At 50.2% G+C, this 20,198-nt stretch overlaps 1 protein-coding gene across 2 annotated transcripts in view; it reads left to right on the forward strand.

Annotated features, from left to right (window-relative positions):
* The window catches only part of SLC24A4 (solute carrier family 24 member 4), a 126,015-nt gene extending 116,352 nt beyond the window's left edge, over positions 1-9,663 (forward strand). For both annotated transcript variants that reach the window (XM_090271323.1, XM_090271325.1), the window contains exons 14-17: positions 2,261-2,375; positions 7,127-7,239; positions 7,676-7,741; positions 8,824-9,663. In XM_090271323.1, coding sequence (XP_090127449.1) covers positions 2,261-2,375; positions 7,127-7,239; positions 7,676-7,741; positions 8,824-8,976 — 447 coding nt within the window. In that variant the 3' untranslated portion in view covers positions 8,977-9,663. The remainder of the gene's footprint in view (positions 1-2,260; positions 2,376-7,126; positions 7,240-7,675; positions 7,742-8,823) is intronic.
* The last annotated feature ends 10,535 nt before the right edge of the window (positions 9,664-20,198 follow it).

A 20,198-nucleotide genomic window follows, 5' to 3' on the forward strand; every position in this document is an offset into this window, starting at 1 on the left:
CTCCAAGGCAGGTCAAGCTGTGTTAGCCAGGTTGATAGAGTTTCAGATATGGCACCAGCTTGCTGGCTCTGTGGGACAGGGGGTTAGAAAATCGACAATGGCCTCTGCTCGTCTTGATGTCAGACACTTCAGTTCCCCCCTGTGTACCACTGGTGCCTTTCAAGGTGCTGGAGCTCAGAGGGAGTGAGTCTGATAGGTGAGTCCATGTGTGGTTTCTTTAAGAGGAACTGCTTGGGGCTCCAGCAGTTTCTTCCACTGACTCAATCCCTGCTGGTTTTTGCAGCCAGAAGTTGAGGGGACTTGTCTTCCCGGCACTGAGACCCTGGGCTGCGGGCCTGGTGTGGAGATGGGACTCCTTGCTCCTGAGATACTCTTCCCGAGTTTTTATCTAGCCCATGTGGGTGAGGGACCAGCCCATTCTGCATCTATGCCCCTCCTACCCATCTTGATGGGTGTGGTTTCTTTAATTCCGTAGTTGTCAGACCTCCATTCAACTCAATTTCTGACAGTTTTGTGTGATGGTTGTTGTATATTTTAGCTGTAATTTCTATGTGATTGTGCAAAGAGGCGAACCATGTCTGTCCATGCTATTTTGACCTCACATTTGATTTTTTAAAATCCAGTGAGTCTTACTAAAATGTATTTCCAAAACAACAGTGCAGTTTACAAAAAAGTATTTCATGACATTTGAGTGGGTATGAGAATCAGGGAAGATCATTTTAACGACTGTGTGAAATGTTTTCTTCTCTGATTACTGAAAATAACAGTATTATAAAGTCAGTTCTATAATTAGCAGTGAGGTTGGACATTTAATAACACTCCCACCCCCTCTTCTTAAAGCAGAGTCTTAGCATGTGGCGTGGCCAGGAACCTGAGGCCCTCGTCCCGGCAGTTTAAACTTCAGCTGACCTCAGTTTGGGGAGCTGCAGTCGCATGCCTCACATTAGCCTCACTTCTACCCAAGCAAGATGTGCTGGCCTCTCGGCCCTGCGCTGACTTTCACTTTGCCCTGAAGGGAGCACCAGGGAGCAGTGAGGTTTCTGCTGCCCACCCTTATCCCCACCACCTTTCACATCTCTCACCTTCACGTCTTGGGGGGGGGGGGAATTCTTGAATGTCTGTGTCAAAAGGGAGAGACATCCGAAATGGGGCATCCTGTCCAGTTATGTCACACAGCCATTTGTGGGGTTGGAGCCCTTGGCCGAGACGTGAGCCATCCCGAGAGGTGCCACTGCTCCCATGTCCAAGACGGGGAGGCAGGCTTGAGCTAGAGGGTGTTTTGAATGGGGTTGTCTGAATGCTTCCAGGGCTTTCCATCGGGCTGCTGCTCAGCACCCTAGCCACCTCTCAGGTGTCAGACATTTATTAGAGGAATACGTGACTGTTGTACATCAAGATCCTCAAAAGCCAGGAATCCCCGCTCCACTGGTGAGCTTCGTGTCTGCAGGCATCCTTACTTAGCCTCTCTGACCCTCCGTTTTCCTAGGCAGAAAACGGGCAAAAGGAAGTGCCTTCCTCACTATTACTACGGTGAGTAACAGAGACCGTGAGACCGTGAAAGTAAAACACCTGTGTACCTGGTGTGCAGTAAGTGCTCCGGAAGTGTTCCTTATGTGCAGTGATGTTGTAAGAGCCAGAAAAGAAACTACCTCAATATCCAACAGGGAGGGACTGGCTAAAATGTTAGAGCCAGACAATGAAATCCAAGCATCAGTTTAAAATAATGTAGTTGAATATTTGAGATGGAAAGGCGTTCACGGTGTTCTGTTACATGAAACAAATGTGGCAGAATATGTGCTGATTGTGTAATCTGATTTCACTTTTTCTAATACACCGAAAAGGTCAGGGTTTTGTTCTAAAGCCGTGGTCGCCACCGCTGGGAACGTGTTAGGAATGCAGTTTCCTGGGCTTCACCCGGACTTCCCGGAGCAGACGCTCTGGAGGTGGGGCCTGGCAGCCTGCTTGGTAACCAGTCCACCCGAGGGCTTTCTGCACGTTCAAGTGTGAGAACCACTGGCTGATGGGAAGTGGGTATAGTGGTTGGCTCTGGGTCTTGAGAAATGTCAGGTGATGTTTAATTTTCATTTTATTTTCTAAACTTTTTAAAACAGTGAATGCACGTTATGTCATCGAGGAAAAAAGAACCCTCAAAAGACGTTTTTAAAACAAAACCATATGCCAGATGTTTTCATTGGTTACAGCAGCACTAGTTCAAGGGAGGTGCACTCAGGGTAAGCAGTGTTTCCCCCTTCTTCTGCAGGTGACTATCATCGGATACACATTTGGGATCCCTGATGTCATCATGGGCATTACTTTCCTGGCAGCAGGCACGAGCGTTCCGGACTGCATGGCCAGCTTGATCGTGGCGAGACAAGGTACGCATGGTGTTTCAGCCCCACGGCCGTCAGCAGCGCCACGCAGGCCCCCCGCCCCCGCCCCATCACAGTTCACAACTCTCACACCCGGTAGTTCAATTCCGCTGTGGAAGAAACTGACGTCTGGAAGGCACGTGGATCAGATTCCTCCCATGGGGAGAACGCTGCCGAAGTGAACTCCTCCAGACCTCGGGAAGCATTTCCTTGTGTGCAGCTGTCTAAAAACAGACTTGTTCTGAAATCACCATGTGAGGTTGAACAGAGCTGCAGCCCAGACTTCTTAGAGCAAATGAGGTAGTAACGAGAATATTCTAGTCCCAGGAAGGCAAACTGGGGATGTCCTATACCTCCAACGACTTTCTGGTGCTTCTTCAAAGTTCTAGAACTTGTATAACGTTTCGGCTCGTGTGGCAGTTTTTCCATGGGGCTTACAGAGCCACCTGGGCTTATCAAGATGAGGAGGACCTATCTGCTCTTAGAGGGCAGAACAAAAGAGCTGCAAAGAGCCTGCCTTTATTTACTGCAGCTTTTTGGCCAGTGAGATAGCATTCCTGCGTGGACTTGCACATATCTTCCTCTGTAGATGGAAGTTGGAAAGTATGGGGGGGTCGGGGGGGGTGAATAAAGGAGGGGAAGATCAGAGTAGACAGGAGAGGAGAGAAGCACCCAGAGAGACTGTTGGCTTTAAAAATAGGGAAAGGACATATTATTCCTTCAAGACAGGAGAAAGGGTGGATGCGTTGGTTGGTGGGTCGGTCCTGAGGAAATGAGTTGAGGATGTGTGTCTGGTGGTAACCTGGATGCTGGTGAAAATAGGAACACTTGCAGGTAGCAGCTGAGGGGAATGGAACTGAATAAAGTGACCTTTGAGGTTGAGGGTCTTCATATTGTGGGGGAGGGGAAATTTTCCCCTTTTCCCTCCACGTTCTTCTGGCTGGTCTAATAATCATATGACATGGACAGATTAGCCAGAGAAAATAAGCAAATTTCATTATGTATGTACATACGGGGGTGCCATAAGAACATGGGGGCTTATATGCTGCCTTGAGCCGAGGGGAAGGGGTAGGGGTAGTGGTTTGTGACTTCAAAGGGCAGAACGGCAATTCCCATGGAGATAAAAAAGCAAACTTTTGGTAAACGAATGTTTGTTGGGCCTTCTTTAACAGTGGGACACAGAGCAGACTCTGATCAAGCGGGCTTCATTAGACTCCCCGGTGCATCACACTAGCTCATATTAAACTATAGATATCTATGATGATAGCTCCCTTCCTGAAGCAGGTCCTCTGTCTAAATTTTTTAAGCAGTTGGGAAGATGAAAGGTTTTTCCCGAGTCTTTGTTTCTTGAAAATAGCCAGCTTAGAATAATATCCCCCCAAAAGGCGTATTTGGGGGTGGCAAACTCTGCCCCCCACCAGTTTCCAAATGCTGACCTAAAAAATGTACCACAGCCCTGGCTGGTATGGCTCAGTGTATTGAGCACTGACCTGTGAACCAAAAAGTCACCGGTTTGATTCCCATTCAGGGCACATGCTTGGGTTGCGGGCCAGGACCCCAGGTGGGAGCACACAAGAGGCAACCATATATTGATGTTTCTCTCTCTCTTTCTCCCTTCCTCCCCTTCTCTCTAAAAATAAATAAAATCTTTTTTTTTTAAAGTACCATAATTGAGTGGCTTAAAACAACAGAAATGGATTATCTCAATTCTGGAGGCAAGAAGGTCAAAATCAAGGTGTCAGCATTATTCCACTCTGCCTGCATCTTTACGTGGCCTCCCTGTGTATGTGTCTGTCCTCTTCTTTCAAGGACACCAGTTATTGGATTCAGGCTCACCCTAATTCAGTGTTATCTCATTTTAATTTGATTACATCTGCAAAGACTCTATTTGCAAATAAGGTCACAGTCCCAGGTGCTGGGTGAACATGAGGGAGAGACATTCTTCAACCCAGTACAGTGAGCCAAGGGAAAGGTCCTGGCTGATGTTCTAGTGGCGTGAACTTGAGTCAGATTCAGTCACTCCAGCTCCAGTGACACAGATGAGAGATGACAGATCCGTCCAGAGCTGCAGCTGGCACGGTGGACATGATGGCAGGTCAGGGGACAAGAGAACGTGCAGTTTAAAGAACTGGTCCTGGAGTTCAAGCTAGTGGGGGTTGGGGGAGGGGACACTAGGAGGTTAAGAGCTAGGGCAGAAAGGGGGTGGGTACCCCAATGAGGTGGAAGTAGCGGCTCTGTAAGGGACAGGGGACGTCTGAGGAAGGACATCATCGCAGAGGGGCTACTGTGGAATGCAGAGCACAGGGTGAGGCTGGGGAGGGTGTGCATAGTTGTCACAGGCTGACACTGATGTGCTTGACAGAGGACCCAGCAGACGTGTTGGAAGCACAGACAGTGTCTCTATGGCCCGGGATCCAGAAGCCGCTGCGGGGGGGTCCCCTGCGCAGAGCAGGAGCGCGCAGCTCACTCTAATGCACCGGGGCTGCATGCAGGGCTGCATGCAGGGCTCCTTAAGCTGGACCAGCCGCTTCGGCCCAACTGGGAGCTTGTGGGAAATGCAGACTCTCAGGCCCCACCCTCTTCCCACTGAATCAATCTGCTTTTAGCAAGACCCCCAAGTGATTCGTGCGCTCCTCTAATTCCTCCATCGATTCCTCAGAGGACAGCGCTGTGCAGAGCAGGAAGCAGGTCAAACCAGAGACATGTTCAGCCTCTGCTCCCCAACTCATTAGGCCTCCCGACCTGTCCCGTGGGTGCCTGCCTCCCCACGGGGGGCCAGTAGCTGGCACAAGAGTTGCTGCACATGCCTGCATTTTACACAAGACTGGAAGGCCTGTTTCCCAGCGATGCCTCCCCTTAGGACTAAGCTGCCCAGATATTGGCAGCGCATGCGGGGAGGGAGACACAAGGCCCTGGAGGAAGGCACTGTGTCCTGGAGGTCAGTGATGATGGGAGCGGGCAGAGGAGGTGACCTGGCCTACGCCGGCCAAGTGAGTCAGTCATCCAGATGCTCGCCAGTTACTGCGAGCCGCTCAGTGTCCGGTTACAGGCATTTGCGCTTCAGGCTTGTTCCTACCACACGCCTTTGTGTGTGTGCCAGATGGTGACAGTCAGGTCAAATCAGGGCTAAGTGGCCAGATGACAGCAGATTTCAGCCAGCATGAGTCTTCTCGGTAAAAGCTGGTTTTCTGACTCCTAATGTTAGGGAGTGGGAGTCTCCAAAAATCCCCAGAGCCTGCGGGTTGTGGGATGGGGAAAAGGAAACAGCTTTTAAGATTCCTTTGCATGACTATGGCTAGTAGCTAGTGTCTTAGTTATGCAAATGGTTTGGTTCTTCCAAGGCCCCAAGGAGATGGGAGGGAATTTGACTATGAAATAGTGAGGAAAGAGCACACAGAGCCTGCACAAGGTTCTGTGAATGGTCAGAACTGGTTACCACGCCCACTGCGTCAGAGGTCGCAGTCAGGGCTTTAAAAATAAGTTGGCAGACATTTTAGCGAAGAGAACTCCATGCAGGTTGGAAAGGGAGAGAATACCGTGTGGCTTTGAAAGGGCAAAGCGCATGTTTTCCTGGACTATTATACGGAGGCTGATGACATTGTACCCCAGATCCTGAAGGAGAGAGCTGACAGATAAGGGATGGGGAACTTCTGGGCTTGGTTTTGGCTTCCAGCCTTTTGGGGAGCAAGGGAAGTGCTGGGTTCCGCGGGAGAACGGGGCTCTGAGCTGAAGTGCTCACTGCCCTCCCCAGGCTGGAATATTGTAAATAAAGACCTGTTCTCCTCAACACTAGCTGTTGGGTTTTACACCGAGGCGCCACGTGAAAGAACCCCCTTTCTCTCTGTAACAAGCCCGGATGGGACGAATGGAACCTGTAGCCAGGTTCTCTCTGTGACACTAATGCCCCTGAAGTTAGGAGGTTCCTCCCACTGCGTGGGGAGCACCATGCCGAGCAATGGAGCAGGAGGCAACAACACGGCCCCTGCCCCCCAAGATGCTTGTCACCCCGTTAGGGGAAAAGAGTTCACCCTTCGGAAGCCACCAGGGCATAAGACTAGACGCCTTGTCATCCAGGCCAAGGTCATGGTGCCACTGCCTGCGCCACAAGTCCGCATCGTGGCCCGGTGGGAAGGACTCTGGACCTCTCACAAACTGTGACCGTGGGCACGTCTCAAGCCTTAGTTTCATCATCTGCCACCTGAGGACAGTGCCCCCTCCCTCTCGGGGCACCTGGGGGGTTAAATGACGGGGAGCACATAGTGGGTCCTCAGAGAATATCGGCTGGCACAGCTGGCGGGCAGACTGGGCAGGGGCCCGCAGTAGTTCCACACACTGAGAGGCGAAATCAACAGAATCTTATCTCAGCCTGGAGACCAGGGGTCCGAGATCAAGGTGTCGGCAAGTTTTGTGCTGTGTCCAAGTTTCTCCTTTCTCTAAGGAAGCCAGTCATACTGGATTAGGGCCCACCGACTGACCTCATTTTGATGCTCTCTGTAAAGACCCTATCTCTAAACGAGGTCACATTCTGAAGTGCTAGGGGTTGGAACTACAACATACGAACCTTGGGGGTCACCATTTGGCCACACCAGGCCCCTATAGACTTCATGAAGGACCTCAGAAAAGGGGTTTAGAAATGTCGAGTCTGTGAAGAAGGAATTCCTGTCTGAGCAATAGCACTAATTGAATGGTTACGGGAAGAACAGGAATTTCCAGTGACCTGTTCCTAATGAATGACACGGGTCGATTGTCCCCTCCAGGCCTCGGCGACATGGCAGTCTCTAACACCATAGGAAGCAACGTGTTTGACATCCTGGTGGGCCTCGGCATACCGTGGGGTCTGCAGACCATGGTTATCAATTATGGATCCACAGTAAGTTTCTCACTGAGTTCCTTAGTGAGCGAGACAGACGCCAGGCACGTGCATTCCACAGGCATAACTGTGGTGTTGGCCCTATCCCAGCCAAACCTCTGGGGGACACGCTCCCCCCTTCTCCTTGGCATCCACTTCCCATGAAGGCTTCTAGAGCAGCCTGAGGGGTGCCTGCAGGGGGAAACCCCGTTTGCCGAGCACCCATAAGCGCGTCTGCCCCGTATCTCAGCCCCCTAGCGTGACTGTCCCCTCCGGGTCCTTTTCCTCAGGCAAGCCCAGGTGAGACATGAATCCACAGTTAGCTGATCGGCCACAGCCACGTGCTCACCTGGAACAGCCACCTGAGCTTTTGAATGGGGGCCACGGGCGTGGGGGGGCTCTCAGCATGGCCGGGCCCTGAGCAGCCCAGAGATTCAGGGTGTGTTTGCTTTTGCAGGTGAAGATCAACAGCCGGGGGCTGGTCTATTCCGTGGTGTTGTTGCTGGGCTCTGTGGCGCTCACCGTGAGTTCTTACGTTTCCCAAATAGGAGCCGCACACATGCTTCATTTCATCGGATTCCGCCCAGCCCCTTGCATGTCTCTGAAACCCTCTCACGTCCGCCCTGCAGTCAGGGACAAAGCTGGGGAAACACACCAATTCAGATAGCCCCGGACACAATTTGTGCCAGGAATGCTGGCACCCACCACAGCACTGTTCCCTGAACAACGGCAAGGCCCCCAGAGGAAGGGAATGACTCTCCCCTGTTCTTGTTGCCCCGTCGTCAGTTCTCACTAGGAGCTGGCAGATGGGCGTGATGGCCAGGCCTCGGGACTGTCACATAGTGCAGTTCAGGTCTCCACACTCCGTGCGCCCAGGACTGGGCTAAACCCTTTCCCTCCGCTACTGATCCAATCCTCACAAACACCCGATGATACCATTCCCACTTTACGGAAGACATCAAGGTTCGGGGGCTGAGAAACTTGCCCACGGTCACGTGGTCTGTCTCTGTAGGGCCCGTGACAGTGCTCTGAGGCGGTGACTATGCACCAACCCTTAGGAAGCCTCGATTCAGGGGAAAGAAAGAAGGTCATAAAGGGAAGTGTTGGAGAGTCTGGGAAGAATTTAGAAGGAGGATGTGTTCCAGCCCGTTACTCCAAACACACGCAGAAGTGGAAAAACGTGGTCCGGGCTGAAGTTGGCCAGACCGTGGGCCAACTTTCAGCAGGAGCCTTGGATGTATTGCTGGAGAGTGCTGAGGATCCCAAGTTCTGAGGCACAGAGAGGCCCCAGAGAAAGACCCTAGTTGTCCCTAGAAGAGGGCTGGGTTGGGCTGGGCTGGGGGGGGGCCCTTCCCTGAGGGCAGTTGGCGTGTGCCCCTGGAGTCCGCAGAACTCAGCCAGGGCTTCCCCTGCCACCAGACTTGTCTAAAGCCTTAGGACTTGTGCTGATCAAACCGAGGACATGCCTGACAGCACCTCTCTGCTCTAAGCCCACATTTTGGAGGAAGTTCTAGGGTTCATGGTTGGTGTGTAGTTTCCCTGTAAAAAGGCCTTTTGTATTTATTTCACTGCCCTGAACCCAATCCTTGCCCTCTCTCCTCCCAGGTGCTCGGCATCCATCTAAACAAATGGAGGCTGGACCGCAAGTTGGGCATCTACGTGCTGGTCCTCTACGCCATCTTCTTGTGCTTCTCCATCATGATAGAGTTCAACGTCTTCACCTTCGTCAACTTGCCCATGTGCCAGGAGGACGATTAAAGCTGAGCCGCTGCCCCACTGGGAGCCGTTCTGGACACTGGCACTAGGTCCTCCCCTCTCTCCCCTCCCCACCACGAGTCTCCTGCACTGGCAGCCGCTGTCCGTTCTTTCAGGCGCTGGAAGGAAGAGCCATCGTGGTCTGTGGTCACAGGCCAGGCTGCTGGGCGGCCGCCTCCTCCTTGGAGTTCTGCCCCCCAAAAGGCAAGATTTGGGGGCCGCTATTTGAGCAGCTTCACGGACCTCTGAGCTGCCAGTCATAGGGATGTGTCGTGGGTCTCAGCTCTCTTGGACACTTCAGTCAGAAGGACTTCTGTGTGCAGTTTGTCCTTCTGTTTCACAACATCCTCAGAAGAAGGTGGTCCCCTGGGGGCAAGAGCAAAATAGAAATGTTGTCCTCAAGTGTCCCCTCCCGGCCAGAGGGGTGACTTCCTTAGGCAGCCCATGCTGCGAGGGCCTCTGACCTCTGCTGGAATGCTCATGGTCTGGAGACGGCACAGCCCCAGCCTGTGGGGGATGTGGGACCATGGCATCCCACCCCTTTTTCTGGGAAAACTGGAAGAATGGAAACAGTTTTTCAGTTTTTTTTACAGCAGAAGAGAGAAAGGAAGAATATTCTTCATTTTTATTGCTGCATTCAGAGAATGAGCAATGAAATATTAAAAATAAAATGTCATATAGAGCATCATACTTGAAAAAAATGTCATTCCATATAAAGTGACCGTGATGGGGACCAAAAAAGGTAACACGTAGGGAAAACGAATCCTCTGTGTAGCGTGTTGCCCGGACGCTAGGACGTCTGGTTTGGAATTTAGGGAAGAGGGAAAGGCTTAACATCGCAATGGGTGCTAATCCAGAGACACAGTGGCGATTGTAGTTCACAGCCATACATTCCAGACCTTCCGTGTGACACAACACACTGTCACTTTGGGTTTGTCATTTCTTTGTTAATGCTCTACTCTCAAAACCGTCCTGTTGAAAGACCCGATTGTTTATATGCCCGACAGATTTCAAAGCCTGCTGAACCGGAGTGCGTGTGCTGGGAGTAACGGTTAATGACAAGAAGAGAGATTTCCTGACACACAGCAAATTGCTCCCTGGTTCTCTGGAACCATAGCTTGGAAGTTTTAGAGAAGTTTCTTGAACCTTATAGTTTGCTACACATGAAAGGCCAAGGACGGGAGGCTGATTTAAAAATAGAAAAATATTAAACAATGTTCGACTGCTTCCTAGCTCTCGAATATATATTAAAGAGATTTATGAACACACACCATTTGTGGTTTCTAAAAAGAAAGCACAATTAATTTTATATAGAGGTGTTTTTATTTTTTTAATGTTTCTATTGCAAAAGTCTATCAGAGTCGATGCACTTTTAACATTGAGCTATTTTTTTGCACAGAAGACTGTATGGAAATTACCCATGGGAGGAAAGAAGGTTTTGAGCAAGTCACCAATAATCAGTCACTGGTGATGAGTTGAAATCCAACAGCTAATTCCTTCCTGACACACAGGGGTTGTGACCTGAGGTGGGATGTGTGGCTGTGCTCTTGAAGGCCGCCTGCACGTCAGAAGGAGGCAGTGTTCCTTCCAGCCTGCGTGCATTAAGCTACCATGAGCCTGTGACGGGCTGGAACTCCGTCAGCAGGCTTCTGTCCTGGATTCCCATCAGTGTTAGTAGGTACACCATGGGTAGGGGGGTTGGTGGTCTTCAAATGGAGGGCAAGGGTGATTTTCCTATGAAATTAGCTAAGTGGGAGGCCACGGGGTCTGTAGGTCATCATTATAAACTTAGGGTGCAAGGGGTAGCTGTCCTGGTCCTCCCCTCCTCCCTGCTGCTGTCTTTTATTGGGTTTCAAAACCTGTCTGTCTCTAAATTTAGTCTCAAAATCCCCTGTGATGTAAGTAGGGATTGTTCTCCCTTTAACAGAAAATTTTAGAGAAGTCGAGTGAGTCTAGGTCACCGGCCAGTAAATACAGAGTGGGATCTGAGCTTTAGATTGTCACCTGTCTTGGCTCAGCCAGTCCAAAGGGTTGGCCATACTTGGTGGCGGGGGACGGGGGCAGGTATGGGCATGTTGTTGCCTTTGTGGTTGGTTTTCATTATTTGAGTTCAAACTTCATCAGATATTTAACTGACTCCTGGGTGCCCCAGCTCATATCCTGATATTTATCCCTATCCGATGTCTTCACATTTTTCCTGATAAAGACCACAAAATATTTTTAGCAGCAAGGCATAGGCCACATGGCCCCAGATGATGTCCTTGCTGGTGTCACTTGTCTGAATGCTTGTACAGTTTTCAGAGAACGCATCCTAATTACCGGCCTCTTCCTCAGCAGAATCCTTCTGAGATTAAAAAATACTGCTTTTAACATGGAGAGCACCCTTGGTTAATTCTCTTTTGACTTTAATGTGCCAATGTAACTTCCTTAAAGGATTTATGCATTTATTGTACTTAGGAAACTATATATACACTGTAGGTAAAAAATTATCCTTTTAAAATATTTTTCATCACATGTTTAAAGAATGGCTTGATTAATTAGGCCTTCGTTTTTAAATAACGCTTTTATCACTATGCAGGAATACATCCTTTATTTTATCCCCAAGCTAATTAACATGGGGTAATTACACTGCTACAAAAATAGGCGATTAAAAAAATTAATTTAGCTCCTGTCATTGGGGGCAGAAAAGGAAAATGAACTATTGCACTCGGATAGAAAATGTCTATCGAGGCAGGAGCTGGTGGTTTTTTTGATTTCTGGTTGGGAATTTGCCCTTACCAGCCCGAGTGTCATCGGGGTGGAAGTTGTGTGTGGTCTTGAGAACTGGGCCCTGAAGGAAGGTTCCGGGTCAGCTGCAGTGAGAGACTAAGGGCTCAGGGCACCAGGGGCCGGCCAGACTCATCCCACCCTCCCGGTGACCCGCCGTCACCTGGCCTCTGCTTCCTGTCTGTCCGTCCGTCTGTCCGTGCACACAGATCCTGCTGCCCTTGCCAGTTTTCATCTGCCTCTGAAGCCCCCACCTGTTAGGGCTACTTCTTGCTTCTGCCCGGCAATCCCCTGCCTTTACAGACCTGAGCAGCTGAGCAGGCACTAACCCTCCGAGTTACACCAGGTGGGGCATGCATACCACCCTGGAACAGTCTTGCAGACCCCGACCAGGGACCCCGTCCTGGGCTGCCCCTCTTCCCTTTCCCGGGAGGCTGTGCAAGCTTTATAGCAGCAACAGAAGCCCAGCCCTTGGAACCTGGAGTCACACAGAGGGGGAGCAAGAAGGGCATAGGCCCTTCTTTCCTTCTGGTGTTCCTCCTCCCTGAGACCTGGGGCCCCTTCCTGTTCTTCAGGTGTGGTGGGCTCAGGGGAGGTGGACTAGGAGAGGTGAGTCCCTTCCCTCCTTCCCCAGGTATGAAATGGACTAGTGGGGTTAAGGTGCTGGGACCCGCGGGGTCTGCAGGCCCTCCCCCAACCCTGACGCTGAGCGGGGCGCTTTGGGCTGGGGTTGGTCTCTTGCCTTCCACTCCCACTGCTGCCTCCCGGTCGCCCTGACCCTCCCCCTGTCTTGGCTTGGCTGTGTAGGTGGCAGCCTCCAGCAAATGCCCAGAGCTTGAACACACAAGGAGCTTAGCTTCAGGAGATTGTTCCCCTCTGCCATGATTTAAATATTCCCAGTCCCTCTCACGCCCTCTGAATGGGGTTTCTGTGGGAGTCTTCCTCCCCTTGAGGCAGTGAGCAGATGCGTGCAGGGCACCTGAGACGGTCCACATCTCAGCTTCATTGCCACGTCATGCCCATAGAAACTTCCAGGAATTTCTACAAATGCTCTCTGGGCAGTTCTTGGGTGGCAGGGAGTCATCATCCGTCACTCCATTCCCAAAGCCCTGCCTCCCTGGCCCCTCCCTCCCTCTTTCTGTGGATTCACCCAGAACAAGTGAGCCAACTGCTGGGCGCCCCCACCAGGGGAGAGCACCCGCTCCCTGGCTTTGCGCTCTGCCCTGAGCACATGAGCCCCACAAGGCTCCCTCGTGGCTTCTCAAAGCATGAAGAAGGGGCCCCTCCAGCGCTGGGTAAACCTCCCTCATGTCAGTCATCTGTGTGAGAGAACAGGAGGGTGTTTCCATGGGCCCAGCCCACCGGCAAAGGACACAGGTGGGGCACAGGTGGGACACAGGTTCTGCTGCTCACTTGGGGTGTGGCCTTTTGCCAGCCTGGCTTGTGTGGGGCCCCTTGGCTGTGCTGTAGAGAAAGCTCCCCAAAGGGCACCATCTGCAGGGGCACAGATTTTTAAATGGCATTTAGGTGGTTGGACTTGGTTCTTTAGAAGGACAAGTACATTGGGACACTAGTTTTATGCTTCACTTCAGGCCCAATGGCCAAGGGAACACCCAGCCTCGCAGAGCTGCCCAGCCCCAAGGAGACCGGTGCCAACGTGACATCGGGGAAAGAGGCCCTCTTCTCCTATTCGGCCCCTTGGGTGGAGCTGTTTTTTCTGTCGCAACAGGGAAGCCAGACGAGTGGTCTTAGAGCTTTGCTATTTGATGGGGATTTAAAGGATTCTAGCTTTTCAATGACTAATGGCTCCCAGTTCCGTTCATCAGCAGTGTCAGCATCCAGCTGTCAAAGGTCGTGAATCCTGCATGCACTTGGCAGCAGGGGCTGACAAGTCCTCTTTGCTAGTCCAGGAAAGTGTCCGCTGCCTGAACACGCTGATCCATAACTGGGGGCGACGAGAGTGGCAAGTAGCCCCTGTGCCTTGGTGAAAGGCCAGCCTCGGCGGTGTGACTTTTCCATCCGCCACTGATGGGTCTGGACTGGCTGCTCCTTGGCCAAAAGCCTGATGGCAATACGGGCACCATCCACACTTCCCACTGTTGCCAGAATTCCAGCAGTTGCTTTTTATGCAGCATGTTGGTTGGGACTTTTCCATAGTTGAGGCCAATGAAACCCTTGATCTCGGAGAAAGTATGCACCCTGCCCGCCCCCCGCCCCCCACTGGAAAACAATTTTTTTGAAGCTAGCAAGAGAGTATGCGAGCTGTGGCTTCTGGTGGCATGGTTTGGTATGATCAACCTTTGCGCGTGAAGGGAGGCTCCCGGGCAACAGAAGCCTCCCTGCTCCCACTATGAGATTCCCAAGTGAAGGGGACAAACATGCAGTCCTTTTCAACAGAAGGAGTGAGGCCTGGCCTCCCACTGAAAATGACTGGGGTGTGAGCAAGGCAGCTCTGTTTCCAAAGCAGATAGCTTAGCGGTGGCTTTGGCCACTGGGGCACCCCTGCCCTCCCCTGCAGAGGTTCCCCTCTGAGCTGCAGACCGCGTCCTGGAGCTTCCTCTGTGTGACTTGCACCAAGCATGTTTGGGGACACAGTAGAGAGAGCTGTGGCCGAGCCTGTGTGGCCAGCTCTTGGGAGTTTCCTCGGGGAACTGCCCGTCTGGAAGGATGAGTGTCCAGTCCAGAGCACACGCTGCCTGGCAGGGCGCCCTCTGCATGTGTCTCCCGTCCAGCAGATGCCAGCAGGAGTAGCTGCCGGGTGTCTGAACACAAAGAGAGCCTTGATTACCTGGAGAGGAAAGAGGGCTGCCGGCCAGATGGGGGCAGGCCCAGGAGCAGAGGCAGGGGCTGCCAAAGAAAGGGCCGGGTGAGGAGAGGCCGGGCGCATCCCAGCTGCCCAGGAGCCGGGCTGGGCATGGTTTCTGCAGGGCCATGCACTCTTCCTGGCGTCCAGCCGGGACCTACCAAACAGCAGGTACGATCAGAGGGCTCTTGTGTCCAGAAAAAAAAAAAAAAAAAAAAAAAACCTTTGAAAGCAACCAAAACGAAAGACTTTGGGGGCTGCTACACGTCACTTGAGTCCCCTGCAAGACATTTCTGGCACGCTGGGCTGGACACTGCCATCTTTGCTCACTCTCTAACAGGCAGAGCAGGAGCAATGCATTGAAAAGTTGTAAATAATAAATGTATTTATCCCGCTATTTATTTTTTCAATAACTGTGACCTCCTGCACTGTGAATGCTCTGTGATATGAGATTCTTAGTTTAATAAAACTGTCATTAAATTTGAATGAATTGATATTATTGGTTACTAAACACTGGCATGAGTTTATTTTTATTGTGAAGAAAACCCTAGAGTAAATATGAACTAAATCTTTATAAGAAATCTAGCAAGTCAGTATTTGTAATGCAATATATCAAAATCTGTACACTGTCAATAAAATAAATGGGCACAAGTCGTCTTTCCCTATATAGAGTTTCCATTCGCGTTTTAATAGACACACATATCTGTATTTTTTTGCAAGAATTACTTACGCTGGAATAATAGCCATTTGAAAACATTTATAGTTGCATATTAAGAAAAAATAAACTTCAAAAGGATGAAGGTTGGAGCTTTTTAATTATAATGATTGGTAATGAATAAGACAAAGCAGAAATCTTGTAACTTAGATAGTGCAGATCAATCCAGAATGGCCCAACCCTTTCCTATCTCTGCAGAAGGTCCAGCTCCATGGGACCCCTGTAGGCACACAGGCCACACACACACAAGGGCCCCAGGCCCCGTTGTCACTGTCCTGAAATTCTTAAAGATTTTTTTTTTTTGAAAAGGCGGCCCTAATAGTTTCACACTAAGCCCTGCATTGCAGCTGGCCTGCTCACCTGCGTAAGGTTATGCCATCTGCCCTCGGGCCATGAGACTCTGGGATTAGGGGGAGAGGTTCTGGTTAATTCCTTTATTCTACACGTTTCCTGAGCCCCAGCTGCTTTGGTGGCCATTCCAAACTTTCACATGCACACAAATCATCCGGGCATTTTGTCAAAAAAGCAGATTCTGGCTCAGCATGAATGGGATGGGGCCAAAGATGCTCCATTTCTAGCAAGTCCCCAGGTGATGCTAATGCTCCTGGTTCGCGCTGAGTAGTGAGGAGACCAGCCCTTGTACTCAGAGTGTGACCTGTGTCCCTGCCCAGGCTCACAGGCGTGTCAGTCTGCAACAAGACGAGCACAGAAACTGAGAGAATATAAACATTTATGGCCATGCGATGAGTAACTTGATGCCTGAATATTTTTATTGCACTTTTCTAGTCACTTTTATTATACGTATAAAAATATCAGTCCACAATGAATTAGAATTGTTATAATATTTGTAAAACATCTTTCCCACAGGTTCTACTTAATTGTTTTAATTACGTGTTATTGATGATGCTCTTACAGTTGTCCTTTGCTGCTTTGCCCCCCTCCCCCTTTGCCTCCCTCCACCCCCTACTCCCTCAGGCAATCCCCCCACCATTGTTCATGTCCATGGGTCACACGCGTGAGTCCTTTGGCTACTCCATTTCCTATACTACACCTTACAGCCCCATGGCTACTCTGTAACTACCTATTCATACTTCTTAGTCCCCTCCCATCTTCACCCATCCCCCCACACCCCTCCCATCTGGCAACCATCAAAACACTCTCTGTATCCATGATTCTGTCTCTGTTCTTCTTGTTTGCTTACTTTGTTTTTTAGATTCAATTGTTGATAAGTATGTATTTTTTGCCATTTTATTGATCATAGTTTTGATCTTCTTTTTCTTAAATAAATCCCTTTAACATTTCATACAGTAAAGGCTTAGTGATGATGAACTCCTTTATTTTTTTCTTGTCTGGGAAGCTCTTTATCTGTCCTTTGACTCTTAGTGATAACTTTGCTGGGTAGAGCAATCTTGGCTGTAGGTCCCTGCTTTTCATGACTGAATATTTATTGCCAGTCCCTTCTAGCTGGCAAAGTTTCTTTTGAGAAATCAGCTGACAGTCTTATGGGAACTCTTCTGAAGGTAATTAACTGTTTTTCTCTTGCTTTTAAGATTCTCTCTTTATCTTGAAACTTTGGCATTTTAATTATGATGTGTCTTGGTGTGGGCCTCTTTGTATCCATCTCATTTGGGACTCTGCTTCCTGGACTTGCATGTCTATTTCCTTCACCAAATTAAGGACATTTTCTTTCACTGTTTTATTGGTTTTTTTTTTTTTTTTTCAGATAGATTTCCAAATTCTTGTTCTTTTTCTCCTCCTTCTGGCACCCCTACGATGTGAATGTTGGACCTCTTGAAGTTGTCACAGAGGCTGCTTATACTATTCTCATTTTTTTCAATTCTTTTCTTCTTGTTGTAGTTCTGATGGGTTGTTTTTTGCTTCCTTATGTTCCAAATCATTGATCTGATTCTCAGTTTCATCCACTCTACTGTTGTTTCTCTGTGAATTGTTCTGTATTTCAATCAGTGCATTCTTCCTTTCTGACTGGATCTTTTTTATACTGTTGAGGTCCTCACTAAGTTCCTTGAGCATTCTTATAACCAGCGTTTTGAATTCTGCATCTGATAAATTGCTTATCTCCATTTTGTTTAGCTCTTTTTTCTAGAGTTTTGATCTGTTCTTTCAGTTGGGCCATATTTCTTTATCTCCTCATTTTGGCAGCCTCCCTGCATTTGTTTGTATGTATTAGGTAGAGCCACTTTGACTCTGTGTCTTGGTAGTGTGGCCTAGTGTAGTGGGTGTCCTGTCGGATCCAGTGGCAGAGCCTTCCCTGTCACCCAAGCTGGGTATTCGAGGTGCACCCTTTGTGTGGGCTGAGTACACCCTCCTCTTGTAGTAGAGCCTTGGTTGCTGGTGACAGGTCAATTAGAGGGATTTACCCAGGCCAGTCAACTGCAAGGACAGGCTGTGACCACTGACCATCAACCTCTGCCCTCCATGGAGGATCAGCTGTGCGGGGGCAGGGTGGTGGTGCTCTGACGTGGTCTGTAGCTGTCCACTGGGTGTGCTGGCCCTAGGGTTTCCTGGGTGGTGCAGGCCAAGGTCAGCCCCCACCTGTGTTTTTTGCCCGTGACACCCTGCCTGAGCTATAAAGCAATGGCTGCTACTCCTGCTGGGCTTGGAGATTCCCAGGTGAAGCCAAGCTGTGAATCTAGGCTGGCTGCTGCCAGTGCCAAGCCTGGGGCTCACTGAGGCCAGCTGTTGCTTGTTTGAGAGAATTAGGAAGTTGTGAAGCCTGAGCCAAGACCAGCCAATCATATGGAAAAGAAGCTTGGCTGGGACTGTAGTTAGACTGGACGGACTCTCTGGGGATCTCTAATGTGGGTCAAACAGTGTTAGCCAGGTTGATGGAGTCTCAGATATGGCACCAGTTTGCTGGATCTGTGGGAGAGGGTTTAGAAAAGGGACAATGGCCTTTGCTCGCCTTGATGCCAGACACTTCAGCTCCTCTCTGTGTACCTGGTGCCTTTCAAGCTGCTACCCGGGTGCTGGAGCCCAGAGGGAGTGAGTCTGAGTAGGTGAGTCCCTGTGTGGGTCTTTAAGAGGAACTGCTTGGGGCTCCAGAAGTTTCTTCCACTGACTCAATCCCCGCTGGTTTTTGCAGCCAGAAGTTATGGGGACTTGTCTTCCTGGCACTGGAACCTTGGGTTGGGGGGCCTGGTGTGGGGCTGGGACTCCTCGCTCCCAAGATGTCCCTCCTGAATTTTTATCCACCGCACATGGGTGAGGGAACAGCCTGTTGCGCGTCTGCGCCCCTCAGTGTGGATGGATGTGGGTTATTTACTTCTGTAGTTGTCAGACTTCCATTCAACTCAATTTTTGATGGTTCTGAGTGATGGTTGTTCTATATTTTAGTTTTAATTTCTATGTGGTTGTGCAAAGAGGCGAGCCGTGTCTGCCTAAGCCGCCTTCTTGACTAGAAGTCCCCACAGGTTCTACTTTAGATGAGAAGTACTTTAAATGAGAGTTAGCCAAACAAAAAAACCTTTCATTTACCTTTTTCCTGTTTAAGGTCAATCCACAATGTGTGGAGGACCTTGTCTTGGTAATTTCAGCCCAATCAGTTTTGTGGGTCCTGCAGCCATGCGTTCTTAGTTCTGAGCAGCTCAATTCATATGGTGCTTCTGGGCTAATTAAGCCTGAAAACCACAGGATGGGTAATATCCCCATTTCACAGATGGGTAAAATGAGGTACAGGGAGCATATGTGCATGCACAGGGTCTCTTGGGTGCTCGCTGTGAGAGCCAGCCTTAGAAACCAGGCCTCCTTCCATTTCCTGGGGCTGCCCAGATCAGACAAGGTAGCTGGTGTGGGGCATCCCACGCCAGGGCCAGGTTCATGGGCATGAAACTTATGTAGTCACAGAGCCCATGCTTGGAGGGTCCCACACATAGAAGGGTCTCGTGCTTGGTTTAATGCTCTGCAGAAGTGGTTCTGAAGCTTACATCCTTTTTGAGCAAGGGTTGCACATTTTCATTTTGCACTGGGTGCCCCCAGTCATGGAGCCGACCCTGCCCTAGGCCAAGATCCCTGTGAGGACCACCCTCTGCAGATCAGCATCTGAGGCTTCTGTGGACGAGACCCCAGGGAGGCAGAGAGACCACACCTTCCTCTCTGGTCCTCAGCATCACCTAGTCCAAGGCAGTATTAATTAACGGCTGCTGAATTGAACCCAAACTTCCCAAAACACACCTCTGGGCACCCGGGTCATGGGGCAGGGCACAGGGGGAAGGCACTGAAGAGCCCACGGAGCTGGGTATCTATTCTGCTTTTATAAAAAACATAAAGAAAAATAATAAGTCAATGAAGGGAAACTGACATTTGTCACCAGCCTTCTGTTTAACAGACACTGTTAGCCACCTTCTTTAAAATCTTCACAAGCAGCTGTAAGGTAGGAATTTCTCCACCCAACTTCCAGAAAAGGAAACTTGGGCCCAGAGAGGCTAAGCAACTTGCCGAGGTCACACAGCGGACAACGATGGGGAACTGCGCTTGTGGTTCTGAAGCAGTCAGAGCTGCCCTCCTCCTGGCGCCCAGCCACCCTCCCAGCAGCTCTTTAAGGAAACGAGTCCATGTTTGGGGGTGTTCCTACCTCAGGTCCCAGGAGCCTCCTGCTGAGTGCACACTTGTCTGTGGCTGCTTCACTGAGAGGACAGCAGAAGCCCAGGCTGGGACAGTGGCTAAGAAGACCAGCGTGGGATCAGATTTCCTGTCCCATGGCCTGACCTGTTCCACCCGGTCTTTCTCATGTGAAAGGCTGGAGGACATGCACTTGATTTTCAGAGGAAGTAAATATCCCCAGAAGGGAGAAGTGAGAGAAATAAATCACGGCCTCACCCCCAAGCTATGGAACATCTTCTCTGACAAGCCCACTCTGCAAAGAAGTGTAAGACCTACTCCTTGCCCTTGAGGCTGAAGACACAGGAAGAGGATTAGCAATTA

This window comes from Furipterus horrens, unplaced genomic scaffold, assembly GCF_987537825.1.
Source record: "Furipterus horrens unplaced genomic scaffold, mFurHor1.1.pri manual_scaffold_3, whole genome shotgun sequence".
In the NCBI taxonomy this organism is placed as follows: domain Eukaryota; kingdom Metazoa; phylum Chordata; class Mammalia; order Chiroptera; family Furipteridae; genus Furipterus; species Furipterus horrens.